The sequence below is a fragment of the Pimephales promelas genome, chromosome 25, assembly GCF_988280905.1.
Source record: "Pimephales promelas chromosome 25, fPimPro1.hap1.1, whole genome shotgun sequence".
Taxonomy (NCBI): Eukaryota; Metazoa; Chordata; class Actinopteri; order Cypriniformes; family Leuciscidae; genus Pimephales; species Pimephales promelas.
In genome coordinates this window covers 6,348,442-6,365,000 of record NC_142793.1, presented here as the reverse complement: position 1 = coordinate 6,365,000, position 16,559 = coordinate 6,348,442, and the positions used below count along the sequence as shown (strand labels likewise).

Genomic DNA, 16,559 nt, shown 5'->3' with positions numbered 1-16,559 from the left:
GTGTGTGTGTGTGTGTGTGTGTGTGTGTGTGTGTGTGTGTGTGTGTGTGTGTGTGTGTGTGTGTGTGTGTGTGTGTGTGTGTGTGTGTGTGTGTGTGTGTGTGTGTGTGTGTGTGTGTGTGTCTATATATATAATTATATATATATATATATATATATATATATATATATATATATATATATATATATATATATATATATATTATTTTTTTCAAAAACCAATAAAAAAAACAATTAAATGCAACAAATTAGTCCATTATTAAATACCTATAAATATAAAAAAAAATAGTCTATTAAATAATATCTATTAATTTAAACAAAACAGAAGTTAATTAATGACTTTCCTCCAGAGGTTATGAACGAATCTCTTCAAAAACATTTTAGCAGTAACTACTGGAAAACAGTAAAGATCTACAATCTTTATTTGAAGCTAAAGTTTTGTTTAAAGGGTATTTACTTATTTTGATAATAATTTTGAAGGTTTAATTTACTGAATTAATGCTGTCATTTAGGAATAATATTGTGCTAGAATCAAGATTGCCATTATTTAATGATAAATGGTGCACACACGGAGCTGTAGGCAATGTGCTTTCGAAATTAATATTTGTATGTTAACGTTACCAAAAGTAGGCTAACCCGCGCCCAAGGCCCCCTTTCCCGCGATCCATGTAGGCCTATAGACAATAGAGATAGAGAACATGGGAATTTGTAAGTATGCAAAGTACATTAGTTTTATCCAAAAACAACTCGCTAATAAAGTAGGCCTATAATCTATCCGTGGGGGAGAGAGAGCGCAGTCCGAATTGGTCACACCGAACGCGTCAAACACGTCAAGTCTAGTTAGACGCTTGAATCTTCTGCAGCCCGCTCAAGTTCAAAATTTTCTACTGAGAAAGACGTTCGCGGCAAACGAGTCACCCAATTCGCGACGCCCGGCGCGAATGATGCGTCTTCGCGTCTTTGCATTGATATGAATGTACTCTGCTATCGCAATTAAATTCGCGTTCGGTGTAAACACACCATTAATGCATATACGAGCCAACATCATGGTCATATATTTTGAAAAAACACAATATATAGCTACTCGCGTGCAAAACACTTATTTCATTCGTTAACATGTAGACTACAAATGTTTGCATTCGTAAGAAACGTTTCTAATTGTTGATGCAAAATTTGTAGCAATTCTGAAATTCAGTTAAAAGTAAATTTCTTGACCAAAAATGCAATAAATGATCATGTGTAGGCCTAAGTACAAAAATTAAGCTTACCGCTTCTCAACGTCTTCACATGTGTTTCATATTTTTTTTGTCTGGATAGGCATCACGGGAAATTGCATAGCCTATATCACGTGGCTCATACAGTTACTTAAGCTGATATAATCGATTTACTTAATTTTGATGCAATTATTGTAGTAGTTGACATGCATTATGTTTTTTTATTATTTTATTTATGCATACATTTAAGTGCACCTAGTAGCTTATATTTTTTTTGTTACACACATATGTTAAGTAAACGTTGAAAAGTTAGGAATACTTATTTTTTTATGTTTGATCCAATTACTTTCATAAGTATTGGTTGTTCGGCTGCTTCAAGATCATACATGCTTTCGAAACAGTACTGTGATGTCATACACCAATCGTCTGTACTCTGTACAGTGCTGCTTCAAGATCATACTGTTTGCTTTCGAATCAGTACTGTGATGTCATACACCAATCGTCTGTACTCTGTACAGTGCTGCTTCAAGATCATACGTATGCTTTCAAATCAGTACTGTGATGTCATACACCAATCGTCTGTACTCTGTACAGTGCTGCTTCAAGATCATACTGTATGCTTTCGAATCAGGACTGTGATGTCATAAACCAATCGTCTGTAGGGGAGACCCGGGGCAATTGTAACGTATTTTACATTTTCCTTAATAACTCACAAACTACTTGAGATAGACTAGTCATCTTTTGATACAAGAAACATATATATGTGCACTAATTAATAATACAATTTATATATTTTTACTTATAAGAACAAGACTAAAATATTCAATTAAATGCAGTGTGGGGGCAATTGTAACACTGAGAAATAACTCCTATTAACCCACTTTATCTCAAATAAAAGCCTACCTCAAAGTAATCACTTTACTGCTGTTAATTTTAAGAGTTTATATAATATTCCCACTTTGTCAAGCACATATAAAACACACATTATTTTATATAAAAAATGCTAATTGATGATTTGTTAATACTGGAACAAACATTTATTTTAATACACCCTTTTAAAATGAAGTTTTACAATAGAATTTAGTGAAATATGTTCATTTTTTTAACAGAAAAGTATGTCAACACACACAAACAAGCTTATTACAATGGGCCTTGTGGCTCGGGGGCAACTGTAACACAGTGTTACAGTGTTGTTTATGTTCGTTTTTAATCAATAACCTAGGGATAAAATGTATACAAGTTTAAATTGACAGACATCTAAACTTTAGACAGCAGAAGAAAAATACTGTACATCCAAAAAATAACTTTCACACCTCAAAATCAGTTTGTCGTTAATAACTTCTGCTAAAGTTGAAAATGTCACGCTTCTTTTCCACAGATAGAGAGAGAATCCTATTGGGCATGTACAGATTAAGTGTCATCACTCTAGCTTGTTTCTGATTGGAGGAATTGAGTGTGGTACAATTGCCCCCTGTTAGTTACAATTGCCCCCGGTCTCCCCAGTGCTTCGTCAAGGTGATCAAAGTACACTGCATGCTTTCGAATCAGTACTGTGATGTCATACACCCAGGGATGTAGTGAAGGCTAAATGCGCAAATGCCGTTTATGCACCTCCCAATATTCGGGAATTGCGTTTACCCACCTCCAAAGTGCGTTTATCCACCTTTCAATTGCGTTTATCCACCTCTAAATATCCTAGTTCCTAAGACATTTTAAATTAAGCTTATGTCGTTAATTTAGTTTTCTTTAATTTAGTTAATTTAGTATAGGTTGTTAAACCTAAGGCGAACTTTTTTACTCATTAAGACGGTCGCCTGCCACCACCTACTGGCGGTTTAGTGTTAAATGTTTAAAAGTAGCATCATTCTTTCTTATATGTAAATTAAAATCAATTTCATAACATTATTTCATGCAATTGTAATTTTTCAGTGTAAATGATTTAATTTGATCAACCCCTAGAGTAACAGCCCTATGGTGTCTTATTATTAGAAATAATTGAATTTATTGATCAAATTTAGGAATTTAAAATGAAATATGAAGCATACATTTAATAATATTGGGGGAGGGGGGTGCCCTTTAAAGGTGCAGAAATTACAATATGGTGATTTAAATATCAAAGCTGATATATCAATGATGAGAATATTTTTGAAGAATAAGTCAAATTTTTAAAAAATCTGAACAAGCAACTTTTTTACTCGGACAAGTGAAAGGCAGATTTACTTAGCATATGAAAAGGCTTAATGTCGAGCCCTCCCTATATAGCAATGTCATCAGGAGACACACATACACCGGTAGGCAGTGGCCCACCTTACCTGGTGACCATGTCTTGGTCCACCAGAATTTATAGTTTACCCACCTCTTCAACTACACCTCTGCATACACCAATCGTCTGTACTCTGTACAGTGCTGTCGATCACTGTCTGCTGTATGCTTTCGAATCAGTACTGTGATGTCATACACCAATCGTCTGTACTCTGTATAGTGCTGCTTCTAGTTGATCACTGTATATTTTCGAATCAGTACTGTGATGTCATACCCAGGGATGTAGTGGAGGCTAAATGCACGTAAATGCCATTTACCCACCTCCCAATATTCGGGAATTGCGTTTGCACCTCCAAAGTGCGTTTATCCACCTTTCAATTACGTTTATCCACCTCTAAATATCCAGTAGTTCCTAAGACATTTTAAATTAAGCTTATGTCGTTTTAGTTTCATATTGTCCACACTCTAAAAAATGATGAGTTGGATTTACTTAAAATATATATGCACCATTTTTGTATCAAAAAATGTGCACATATCTTTTAAGTAAATCCAACACAGTGCAGGCCATGTGAGATCAAAATAAATCTTAGTTCTGTTAACTTAAAATTTAAGCTCATTTATATATATAAAATAAGACAATTAAATCAGTTGAACCAACCATTTTAACTTAGTTTAGATCTTCAGCTTACATGTCTTAAAATAAATAACATGCAAATCACACACAATAAAGCATTTCACTTTATTATTTATTTAAATTGCATCTTAAAATATATTCAAATAGAAAATAGTTGTTAAAATAATAATAATAATATAGTCACAATATTTCAGTTTTTCTTGGATCAAAGAAATGAAGGCTTGGTGGGCAGAAGAGACTTCTTTTAAAAATATTAAACAATCTTAGTGTGTGTGTGTGTGTGTGTGTGTGTGTGTGTGTGTGTGTGTGTGTGTGTGTGTGTGTGTGTGTGTGTGTGTGTGTGTGTGTGTGTGTGTCTATATATATAATTATATATATATATATATATATATATATATATATTATTTTTTTCAAAAACCAATAAAAAAAACAATTAAATGCAACAAATTAGTCCATTATTAAATACCTATAAATATAAAAAAAATAGTCTATTAAATAATATCTATTAATTTAAACAAAACAGAAGTTAATTAATGACTTTCCTCCAGAGGTTATGAACGAATCTCTTCAAAAACATTTTAGCAGTAACTACTGGAAAACAGTAAAGATCTGCAATCTTTATTTGAAGCTAAAGTTTTGTTTAAAGGGTATTTACTTATTTTGATAATAATTTTGAACGTTTAATTTACTGAATTAATGCTGTCATTTAGGAATAATATTGTGCTAGAATCAAGATTGCCATTATTTAATGATAAATGGTGCACACACGGAGCTGTAGGCAATGTGCTTTCGAAATTAATATTTGTATGTTAACGTTACCAAAAGTAGGCTAACCCGCGCCCAAGGCCCCCTTTCCCGCGATCCATGTAGGCCTATAGACAATAGAGATAGAGAACATGGGAATTTGTAAGTATGCAAAGTACATTAGTTTTATCCAAAAACAACTCGCTAATAAAGTAGGCCTATAATCTATCCGTGGGGGAGAGAGAGCGCAGTCCGAATTGGTCACACCGAACGCGTCAAACACGTCAAGTCTAGTTAGACGCTTGAATCTTCTGCAGCCCGCTCAAGTTCAAAATTTTCTACTGAGAAAGACGTTCGCGGCAAACGAGTCACCCAATTCGCGACGCCCGGCGCGAATGATGCGTCTTCGCGTCTTTGCATTGACTATGAATGTACTCTGCTATCGCAATTAAATTCGCGTTCGGTGTAAACACACCATTAATGCATATACGAGCCAACATCATGGTCATATATTTTGAAAAAACACAATATATAGCTACTCGCGTGCAAAACACTTATTTCATTCGTTAACATGTAGACTACAAATGTTTGCATTCGTAAGAAACGTTTCTAATTGTTGATGCAAAATTTGTAGCAATTCTGAAATTCAGTTAAAAGTAAATTTCTTGACCAAAAATGCAATAAATGATCATGTGTAGGCCTAAGTACAAAAATTAAGCTTACCGCTTCTCAACGTCTTCACATGTGTTTCATATTTTTTTTGTCTGGATAGGCATCACGGGAAATTGCATAGCCTATATCACGTGGCTCATACAGTTACTTAAACTGATATAATCGATTTACTTAATTTTGATGCAATTATTGTAGTAGTTGACATGCATTATGTTTTTTTATTATTTTATTTATGCATACATTTAAGTGCACCTAGTAGCTTATATTTTTTTGTTACACACATATGTTAAGTAAACGTTGAAAAGTTAGGAATACTTATTTTTTTATGTTTGATCCAATTACTTTCATAAGTATTGGTTGTTCGGCTGCTTCAAGATCATACATGCTTTCGAAACAGTACTGTGATGTCATACACCAATCGTCTGTACTCTGTACAGTGCTGCTTCAAGATCATACTGTTTGCTTTCGAATCAGTACTGTGATGTCATACACCAATCGTCTGTACTCTGTACAGTGCTGCTTCAAGATCATACGTATGCTTTCAAATCAGTACTGTGATGTCATACACCAATCGTATGTACTCTGTACAGTGCTGCTTCAAGATCATACGTATGCTTTCAAATCAGTACTGTGATGTCATACACCAATCGTCTGTACTCTGTACAGTGCTGCTTCAAGATCATACTGTATGCTTTCGAATCAGGACTGTGATGTCATAAACCAATCGTCTGTAGGGGAGACCCGGGGCAATTGTAACGTATTTTACATTTTCCTTAATAACTCACAAACTACTTGAGATAGACTAGTCATCTTTTGATACAAGAAACATATATATGTGCACTAATTAATAATACAATTTATATATTTTTACTTATAAGAACAAGACTAAAATATTCAATTAAATGCAGTGTGGGGGCAATTGTAACACTGAGAAATAACTCCTATTAACCCACTTTATCTCAAATAAAAGCCTACCTCAAAGTAATCACTTTACTGCTGTTAATTTTAAGAGTTTATATAATATTCCCACTTTGTCAAGCACATATAAAACACACATTATTTTATATAAAAAATGCTAATTGATGATTTGTTAATACTGGAACAAACATTTATTTTAATACACCCTTTTAAAATGAAGTTTTACAATAGAATTTAGTGAAATATGTTCATTTTTTTAACAGAAAAGTATGTCAACACACACAAACAAGCTTATTACAATGGGCCTTGTGGCTCGGGGGCAACTGTAACACAGTGTTACAGTGTTGTTTATGTTCGTTTTTAATCAATAACCTAGGGATAAAATGTATACAAGTTTAAATTGACAGACATCTAAACTTTAGACAGCAGAAGAAAAATACTGTACATCCAAAAAATAACTTTCACACCTCAAAATCAGTTTGTCGTTAATAACTTCTGCTAAAGTTGAAAATGTCACGCTTCTTTTCCACAGATAGAGAGAGAATCCTATTGGGCATGTACAGATTAAGTGTCATCACTCTAGCTTGTTTCTGATTGGAGGAATTGAGTGTGGTACAATTGCCCCCTGTTAGTTACAATTGCCCCCGGTCTCCCCAGTGCTTCGTCAAGGTGATCAAAGTACACTGCATGCTTTCGAATCAGTACTGTGATGTCATACACCCAGGGATGTAGTGAAGGCTAAATGCGCAAATGCCGTTTACGCACCTCCCAATATTCGGGAATTGCGTTTACCCACCTCCAAAGTGCGTTTATCCACCTTTCAATTGCGTTTATCCACCTCTAAATATCCTAGTTCCTAAGACATTTTAAATTAAGCTTATGTCGTTAATTTAGTTTCTTTAATTTAGTTAATTTAGTATAGGTTGTTAAACCTAAGGCGAACTTTTTTACTCATTAAGACGGTCGCCTGCCACCACCTACTGGCGGTTTAGTGTTAAATGTTTAAAAGTAGCATCATTCTTTCTTATATGTAAATTAAAATCAATTTCATAACATTATTTCATGCAATTGTAATTTTTCAGTGTAAATGATTTAATTTGATCAACCCCTAGAGTAACAGCCCTATGGTGTCTTATTATTAGAAATAATTGAATTTATTGATCAAATTTAGGAATTTAAAATGAAATATGAAGCATACATTTAATAATATTGGGGGAGGGGGGTGCCCTTTAAAGGTGCAGAAATTACAATATGGTGATTTAAATATCAAAGCTGATATATCAATGATGAGAATATTTTTTAAGAATAAGTCAAATTTTTAAAAAATCCGAACAAGCAACTTTTTTACTCGGACAAGTGAAAGGCAGATTTACTTAGCATATGAAAAGGCTTAATGTCGAGCCCTCCCTATATAGCAATATAGGAGACACACATACACCGGTAGGCAGTGGCCCACCTTACCTGGTGACCATGTCTTGGTCCACCAGAATTTATAGTTTACCCACCTCTTCAACTACACCTCTGCATACACCAATCGTCTGTACTCTGTACAGTGCTGTCGATCACTGTCTGCTGTATGCTTTCGAATCAGTACTGTGATGTCATACACCAATCGTCTGTACTCTGTATAGTGCTGCTTAGTTGATCACTGTATATTTTCGAATCAGTACTGTGATGTCATACCCAGGGATGTAGTGGAGGCTAAATGCACGTAAATGCCATTTACCCACCTCCCAATATTCGGGAATTGCGTTTGCACCTCCAAAGTGCGTTTATCCACCTTTCAATTACGTTTATCCACCTCTAAATATCCAGTAGTTCCTAAGACATTTTAAATTAAGCTTATGTCGTTTTAGTTTCATATTGTCCACACTCTAAAAAATGATGAGTTGGATTTACTTAAAATATATATGCACCATTTTTGTATCAAAAAATGTGCACATATCTTTTAAGTAAATCCAACACAGTGCAGGCCATGTGAGATCAAAATAAATCTTAGTTCTGTTAACTTAAAATTTAAGCTCATTTATATATATAAAATAAGACAATTAAATCAGTTGAACCAACCATTTTAACTTAGTTTAGATCTTCAGCTTACATGTCTTAAAATAAATAACATGCAAATCACACACAATAAAGCATTTCACTTTATTATTTATTTAAATTGCATCTTAAAATATATTCAAATAGAAAATAGTTGTTAAAATAATAATAATAATAATAATATAGTCACAATATTACAGTTTTTCTTGGATCAAAGAAATGAAGGCTTGGTGGGCAGAAGAGACTTCTTTTAAAAATATTAAACAATCTTAGTGTGTGTGTGTGTGTGTGTGTGTGTGTGTGTGTGTGTCTATATATATAATTATATATATATATATATATATATATATATATATATATATATATATATATATATATATATATATATATATATATATATATATATATATATTATTTTTTTCAAAAACCAATAAAAAAAACAATTAAATGCAACAAATTAGTCCATTATTAAATACCTATAAATATAAAAAAATAGTCTATTAAATAATATCTATTAATTTAAACAAAACAGAAGTTAATTAATGACTTTCCTCCAGAGGTTATGAACGAATCTCTTCAAAAACATTTTAGCAGTAACTACTGGAAAACAGTAAAGATCTACAATCTTTATTTGAAGCTAAAGTTTTGTTTAAAGGGTATTTACTTATTTTGATAATAATTTTGAAGGTTTAATTTACTGAATTAATGCTGTCATTTAGGAATAATATTGTGCTAGAATCAAGATTGCCATTATTTAATGATAAATGGTGCACACACGGAGCTGTAGGCAATGTGCTTTCGAAATTAATATTTGTATGTTAACGTTACCAAAAGTAGGCTAACCCGCGCCCAAGGCCCCCTTTCCCGCGATCCATGTAGGCCTATAGACAATAGAGATAGAGAACATGGGAATTTGTAAGTATGCAAAGTACATTAGTTTTATCCAAAAACAACTCGCTAATAAAGTAGGCCTATAATCTATCCGTGGGGGAGAGAGAGCGCAGTCCGAATTGGTCACACCGAACGCGTCAAACACGTCAAGTCTACACTCTAAAAAATGCTGGGTTGTTTTAACCCAACTTTGGGTCAAATATGGACTAACCCAGCCATTGGGTTAAATTTTTACATTACATTTTTAACCCAACATTTCGGGTTTGTCCATATTTGACCCAAAATTGGGTTAAAACAACCCAGCATTTTTTAGAGTGTAGTTAGACGCTTGAATCTTCTGCAGCCCGCTCAAGTTCAAAATTTTCTACTGAGAAAGACGTTCGCGGCAAACGAGTCACCCAATTCGCGACGCCCGGCGCGAATGATGCGTCTTCGCGTCTTTGCATTGACTATGAATGTACTCTGCTATCGCAATTAAATTCGCGTTCGGTGTAAACACACCATTAATGCATATACGAGCCAACATCATGGTCATATATTTTGAAAAAACACAATATATAGCTACTCGCGTGCAAAACACTTATTTCATTCGTTAACATGTAGACTACAAATGTTTGCATTCGTAAGAAACGTTTCTAATTGTTGATGCAAAATTTGTAGCAATTCTGAAATTCAGTTAAAAGTAAATTTCTTGACCAAAAATGCAATAAATGATCATGTGTAGGCCTAAGTACAAAAATTAAGCTTACCGCTTCTCAACGTCTTCACATGTGTTTCATATTTTTTTTGTCTGGATAGGCATCACGGGAAATTGCATAGCCTATATCACGTGGCTCATACAGTTACTTAAACTGATATAATCGATTTACTTAATTTTGATGCAATTATTGTAGTAGTTGACATGCATTATGTTTTTTTATTATTTTATTTATGCATACATTTAAGTGCACCTAGTAGCTTATATTTTTTTGTTACACACATATGTTAAGTAAACGTTGAAAAGTTAGGAATACTTATTTTTTTATGTTTGATCCAATTACTTTCATAAGTATTGGTTGTTCGGCTGCTTCAAGATCATACATGCTTTCGAAACAGTACTGTGATGTCATACACCAATCGTCTGTACTCTGTACAGTGCTGCTTCAAGATCATACTGTTTGCTTTCGAATCAGTACTGTGATGTCATACACCAATCGTCTGTACTCTGTACAGTGCTGCTTCAAGATCATACGTATGCTTTCAAATCAGTACTGTGATGTCATACACCAATCGTATGTACTCTGTACAGTGCTGCTTCAAGATCATACTTTCAAATCAGTACTGTGATGTCATACACCAATCGTCTGTACTCTGTACAGTGCTGCTTCAAGATCATACTGTATGCTTTCGAATCAGGACTGTGATGTCATAAACCAATCGTCTGTAGGGGAGACCCGGGGCAATTGTAACGTATTTTACATTTTCCTTAATAACTCACAAACTACTTGAGATAGACTAGTCATCTTTTGATACAAGAAACATATATATGTGCACTAATTAATAATACAATTTATATATTTTTACTTATAAGAACAAGACTAAAATATTCAATTAAATGCAGTGTGGGGGCAATTGTAACACTGAGAAATAACTCCTATTAACCCACTTTATCTCAAATAAAAGCCTACCTCAAAGTAATCACTTTACTGCTGTTAATTTTAAGAGTTTATATAATATTCCCACTTTGTCAAGCACATATAAAACACACATTATTTTATATAAAAAATGCTAATTGATGATTTGTTAATACTGGAACAAACATTTATTTTAATACACCCTTTTAAAATGAAGTTTTACAATAGAATTTAGTGAAATATGTTCATTTTTTTAACAGAAAAGTATGTCAACACACACAAACAAGCTTATTACAATGGGCCTTGTGGCTCGGGGGCAACTGTAACACAGTGTTACAGTGTTGTTTATGTTCGTTTTTAATCAATAACCTAGGGATAAAATGTATACAAGTTTAAATTGACAGACATCTAAACTTTAGACAGCAGAAGAAAAATACTGTACATCCAAAAAATAACTTTCACACCTCAAAATCAGTTTGTCGTTAATAACTTCTGCTAAAGTTGAAAATGTCACGCTTCTTTTCCACAGATAGAGAGAGAATCCTATTGGGCATGTACAGATTAAGTGTCATCACTCTAGCTTGTTTCTGATTGGAGGAATTGAGTGTGGTACAATTGCCCCCTGTTAGTTACAATTGCCCCCGGTCTCCCCAGTGCTTCGTCAAGGTGATCAAAGTACACTGCATGCTTTCGAATCAGTACTGTGATGTCATACACCCAGGGATGTAGTGAAGGCTAAATGCGCAAATGCCGTTTACGCACCTCCCAATATTCGGGAATTGCGTTTACCCACCTCCAAAGTGCGTTTATCCACCTTTCAATTGCGTTTATCCACCTCTAAATATCCTAGTTCCTAAGACATTTTAAATTAAGCTTATGTCGTTAATTTAGTTTCTTTAATTTAGTTAATTTAGTATAGGTTGTTAAACCTAAGGCGAACTTTTTTACTCATTAAGACGGTCGCCTGCCACCACCTACTGGCGGTTTAGTGTTAAATGTTTAAAAGTAGCATCATTCTTTCTTATATGTAAATTAAAATCAATTTCATAACATTATTTCATGCAATTGTAATTTTTCAGTGTAAATGATTTAATTTGATCAACCCCTAGAGTAACAGCCCTATGGTGTCTTATTATTAGAAATAATTGAATTTATTGATCAAATTTAGGAATTTAAAATGAAATATGAAGCATACATTTGATAATATTGGGGGAGGGGGGTGCCCTTTAAAGGTGCAGAAATTACAATATGGTGATTTAAATATCAAAGCTGATATATCAATGATGAGAATATTTTTGAAGAATAAGTCAAATTTTTAAAAAATCTGAACAAGCAACTTTTTTACTCGGACAAGTGAAAGGCAGATTTACTTAGCATATGAAAAGGCTTAATGTCGAGCCCTCCCTATATAGCAATGTCATCAGGAGACACACATACACCGGTAGGCAGTGGCCCACCTTACCTGGTGACCATGTCTTGGTCCACCAGAATTTATAGTTTACCCACCTCTTCAACTACACCTCTGCATACACCAATCGTCTGTACTCTGTACAGTGCTGTCGATCACTGTCTGCTGTATGCTTTCGAATCAGTACTGTGATGTCATACACCAATCGTCTGTACTCTGTATAGTGCTGCTTAGTTGATCACTGTATATTTTCGAATCAGTACTGTGATGTCATACACTGTAAAACCGGATAAGTTAATATAACTCAAAAAAATAGTTGAAACTGATTACATCGAAAATTTTAAGTGATATTAACTAAATTTTATAAGTTAAAGTAACATAATTTTTTTAAGTAAATGGTACTAGATAATGTTAACTGATCCAAACTTGATATTACAAGTTAATGTAACATTATTAATCAAGTAATTTTACAAGGAGTTTTTGGGTTCACATAACTTATTTAAAATTAAAGATAACTTGCATTTCTTTGTAAGAATACAATTTATTTTACCTTCATTAAAACATTTTAGTTAAAATTTCTCTGTAACAAATTACTCAATTTATTATTTTTTGTACGTTCCTAGATTTGTCATCAAATAACTAAATTTCCAACTATAACCCATTCTGAAATAAAATAAAACAGATTAATACAGACAATTTAAATGCAATTAACTCTTTTATTAAAGTAACCACAAAACACCAACAATAAATTGTTTGTCAAAATACTCAAGGCCCTTCAGAAATGGTCTGAGATAACCATCAACTGGACAATATGGGTATCTCCCAGCTGTAAACACTTCCAGTCAAGTAGAAACAATATTCAAAATTAACACATAGCAGTAACCTTAAAGGGATAGTTCACTTTGAAATTAATTTGATAGGTTTTAGCTATCAGTCTAAATATGATCACAAAAACCGCTCGTTTCGTGTCTTAGGCCTTCAATGTGTACTTACATTTACAAGTCATTAAATCATGTTTAATTTGGACTTCTCTGTGCATGCTCTTTGACGTGGACCCCCTTATTCTCCAGTGTATGACTGATAGACAACAACGGTTTGACTGAAAAATGTCAAAATTGAAAATGCTGTGGAAACAAAGACACCTACATCTTAGATGCCCTTGAGGTAAGCTAAAACATATCAAAAATTATTTTCAAAGTGAACAATCCCTTTAACAATATTAAGAGTTATATATTATAATATAATATATATATATATATATAAATGTATATATATATATATATATAAACAGTCTTTAAGCCATCATCTGAGTGTAACACATCAAAACAGTGCAAACATGCCAACTTGAAGAGCAACACATTTAAACTGTATGTTGAACAATCATACTTCAAAAAACATAAGTAAGCTGTTTTCCCAAAAAACAGTTTCCCTGTTTTCCCGTGCACTATGGTGCGCGCTAAAAGTGAAAGGAGTGAAATTTTACATGAAATGTCAAATAAAGGAGTACCTTTGTAATCGTTGTTCAAACACTGAGGTTACTCCACTGCAAAAAGCTCATTTTTAAGACTCAATACTCTGGGCCTTAGCTTCCCATGCTCCAGACCCATCAAGACTTTCTGAGTAAAGTCAAATGTGTTGGCCAACTCTTTTGGGTAACTTTGATCCAATGCGTAAGTTAGTCCATCGGCGAATGTGGAAAAATCGATTACCATGTTACCCTCAAGCACAACTGCAATCTTCTCTGGGCAGAAGAACGTGGCATCTGTTGAATTGCCACAAATGGAGAGGAGACCGAGTGGTACATCATCAATTCCTGGCTCATTAGATTGTTCAACCTGAAGACAAGAACAAAGAACTGTTACTCTAAACTTCCAAAGGATGACTGCTAATAAGTTACAAATATTTACATCTACGTATTTCAAACCATTCTATCCCATACAGTAACTACAATTGACTTTATGCACAGCTGCACTACTTCCTGAACTTAAGCCAGCTCCTTGTTTCCTGTCTGCCATTATTGGGCAAACTTGATTAATTCAGGTGTGTCTGATTATTGTTGCCGTGACTACTGAGGTCAGGCACACCTGAATTAATCAATTTATCCAATAATGGCAGACAGGAAACAAGGAGCTGGCTTAAGTTCAGGAAGTAGTGCAGCTGTGCATAAAGCCAATTCTAATTAATATATTAAAAACATGGAACTTGAACCAGGCTGACATCTGAATGGCGATGTGAGATTGTTGGTAATCAAACAGTGCAACACTTACATCCCACGTCTTGAGAAAGTTGGAGTCATCCTCTTGCAGATAGGCGGGGAGAGCACAGAGGATGGCAGCTCGTCGTACATGGACGTCCATGTTTTCCTTCAGTGTGAGAATTAGAGACACGAGTATGAGAATCTTCATTTAAAGGGATAGTTCACTTTGAAATTAATTTTTGATATGTTTTAGCTTACCTCAAGGTAATGTCTTGTATAGCCATCTCTGATACATGATGAACACTCTGCATTTTCAAGAACAAAGAAACATTAATTTTTTTTCTGCAATTTGTGTTGTGCACTCAATATTCAATCACATTTTAGCATCTCTATGCAATGAATGTGTATTAATAATTGGACATGAACATACCAAAATGAACTGCCAGCTGCTTCACTTTTAGCCTGAAAAAAGAGAGATTGAGAAGTTAGTCAGGTTGTAATATTTGCCTAAAGACAAGTAAAAATGTGAATACACGACGCTAATCAGTTGTGTAAATAGGCATCATGCTCAGTCACTCTGAAATCTTAAATGTTTAATTGAAATATTTTTTATACTGCAAAATTTGCTTTTTAAAATGTCACATTTTAAGCAAAAACAAATATGCCTCCACTAAATAACACAAGCTGCTTTGGCAATCTATTTAAATACAATTATATAAATGCCTGTTCTAAAAAAATGTACAACAAAAAGTGCATCAAATTATTGTCAAACCTCTATGAAAACCGCGTGCCAAATAAATTCTCAGTCACAGCCCGCCATTTTGAGGTCATAAAAACATCTTGCCTGAAAACTTTTATGTGCAAATCGAGGCAGATTACCGATGCACAATGCACATTAACCGATGCATAAGACAGACTTGATATATCTAAAAAAAAATTAACTAAATACACTTGCTTCAACACTTGTAAAATGTCTCATTTTCTCACGAGATATTCTTATTTGCTTTCAAATGCATAAAATACGATGCACATTGACCGAAGCAAAAAGACAGACTTGATATCTCAAAAAACTAACGTTAACCAAATACACTTGCTTCAACACTTGTAAAATGTATCATTTTCACATTGACCGAAGCAAAAAGACAGACTTGATATCTAAAAAAACTAACGTTAGCCAAATACACGTGCTTCAACACTTGTAAAATGTATCATTTTCTCACGAGATATTCTTTTTTGCTTTCAAATGCATAAAATACGATGCACATTAACCGATGCAAAAAGACAAACTTGATATCTAAAAAAAATAACTAAATAGAGTTGCTTCAACACTTGTAAAATGTATCATTTTTTCACGAGACATTCTTATTTGCTTTCAAATGCATAAAATACATTAACTGCGAAGACATTAAAACTATTTGCAGAAAATAAAACAGGGAACTTACCAGATTAGCGTGCCCGAAGAGAAGAGGAATAAAATGCTAGGCAGCACAACGAAGAAAAGAGTGTCACCAGCAGGTTCAGAAAACTGCATGCCGCGTTTCCCATCAAAGGTCCTCACAGGCAACACCACTGCAAATTCCCGATCGAAAAATATCACCACCTATTATATTCTTATAAAATATGATTGAGTTTTCACGTTTGGCAAACTTAACAAATTTTCAGAGAGGCGAGCAACTAAAACATGGCGTGTTTTCGCGCACTTCTAACTACTAAAGTTGAAGGAGGAGCACGTGCGTGACGTCAGACAGTAACAGTTAACTATTTTGAGTGCACTAACTAAAATAAATGAAAGCATTTGATTGCTGTAAACTTAAAATTTCACTTTCGTTTTAATTACACAAAAAATTAAAGGCGAATGAACGTTTTTATTTTTTTGAGTAATTGCAACCCATTTTATTTATCTAAGTTGTACTGTTTGGTTTTACAGTGTACCCAGGGATGTAGTGGAGGCTAAATGCACGTAA

General features: G+C 33.8%; 1 protein-coding gene across 1 annotated transcript; it reads right to left on the bottom strand.

The window, feature by feature from the left end:
* Positions 1 to 13,815: 13,815 nt before the first annotated feature.
* On the bottom strand, positions 13,816 to 16,316 carry LOC148964983 (uncharacterized). Its single transcript, XM_089127855.1, has 5 exons — positions 16,038 to 16,316; positions 15,026 to 15,057; positions 14,854 to 14,900; positions 14,666 to 14,761; positions 13,816 to 14,233 (listed from the first exon to the last, which is right to left on the bottom strand). Exons 1-5 carry the CDS (start codon positions 16,124 to 16,126, stop codon positions 13,934 to 13,936), a joined length of 564 nt encoding a protein of 187 aa, XP_088983981.1. The 5' UTR covers positions 16,127 to 16,316; the 3' UTR covers positions 13,816 to 13,933.
* Between the last annotated feature and the right edge of the window lie 243 nt (positions 16,317 to 16,559).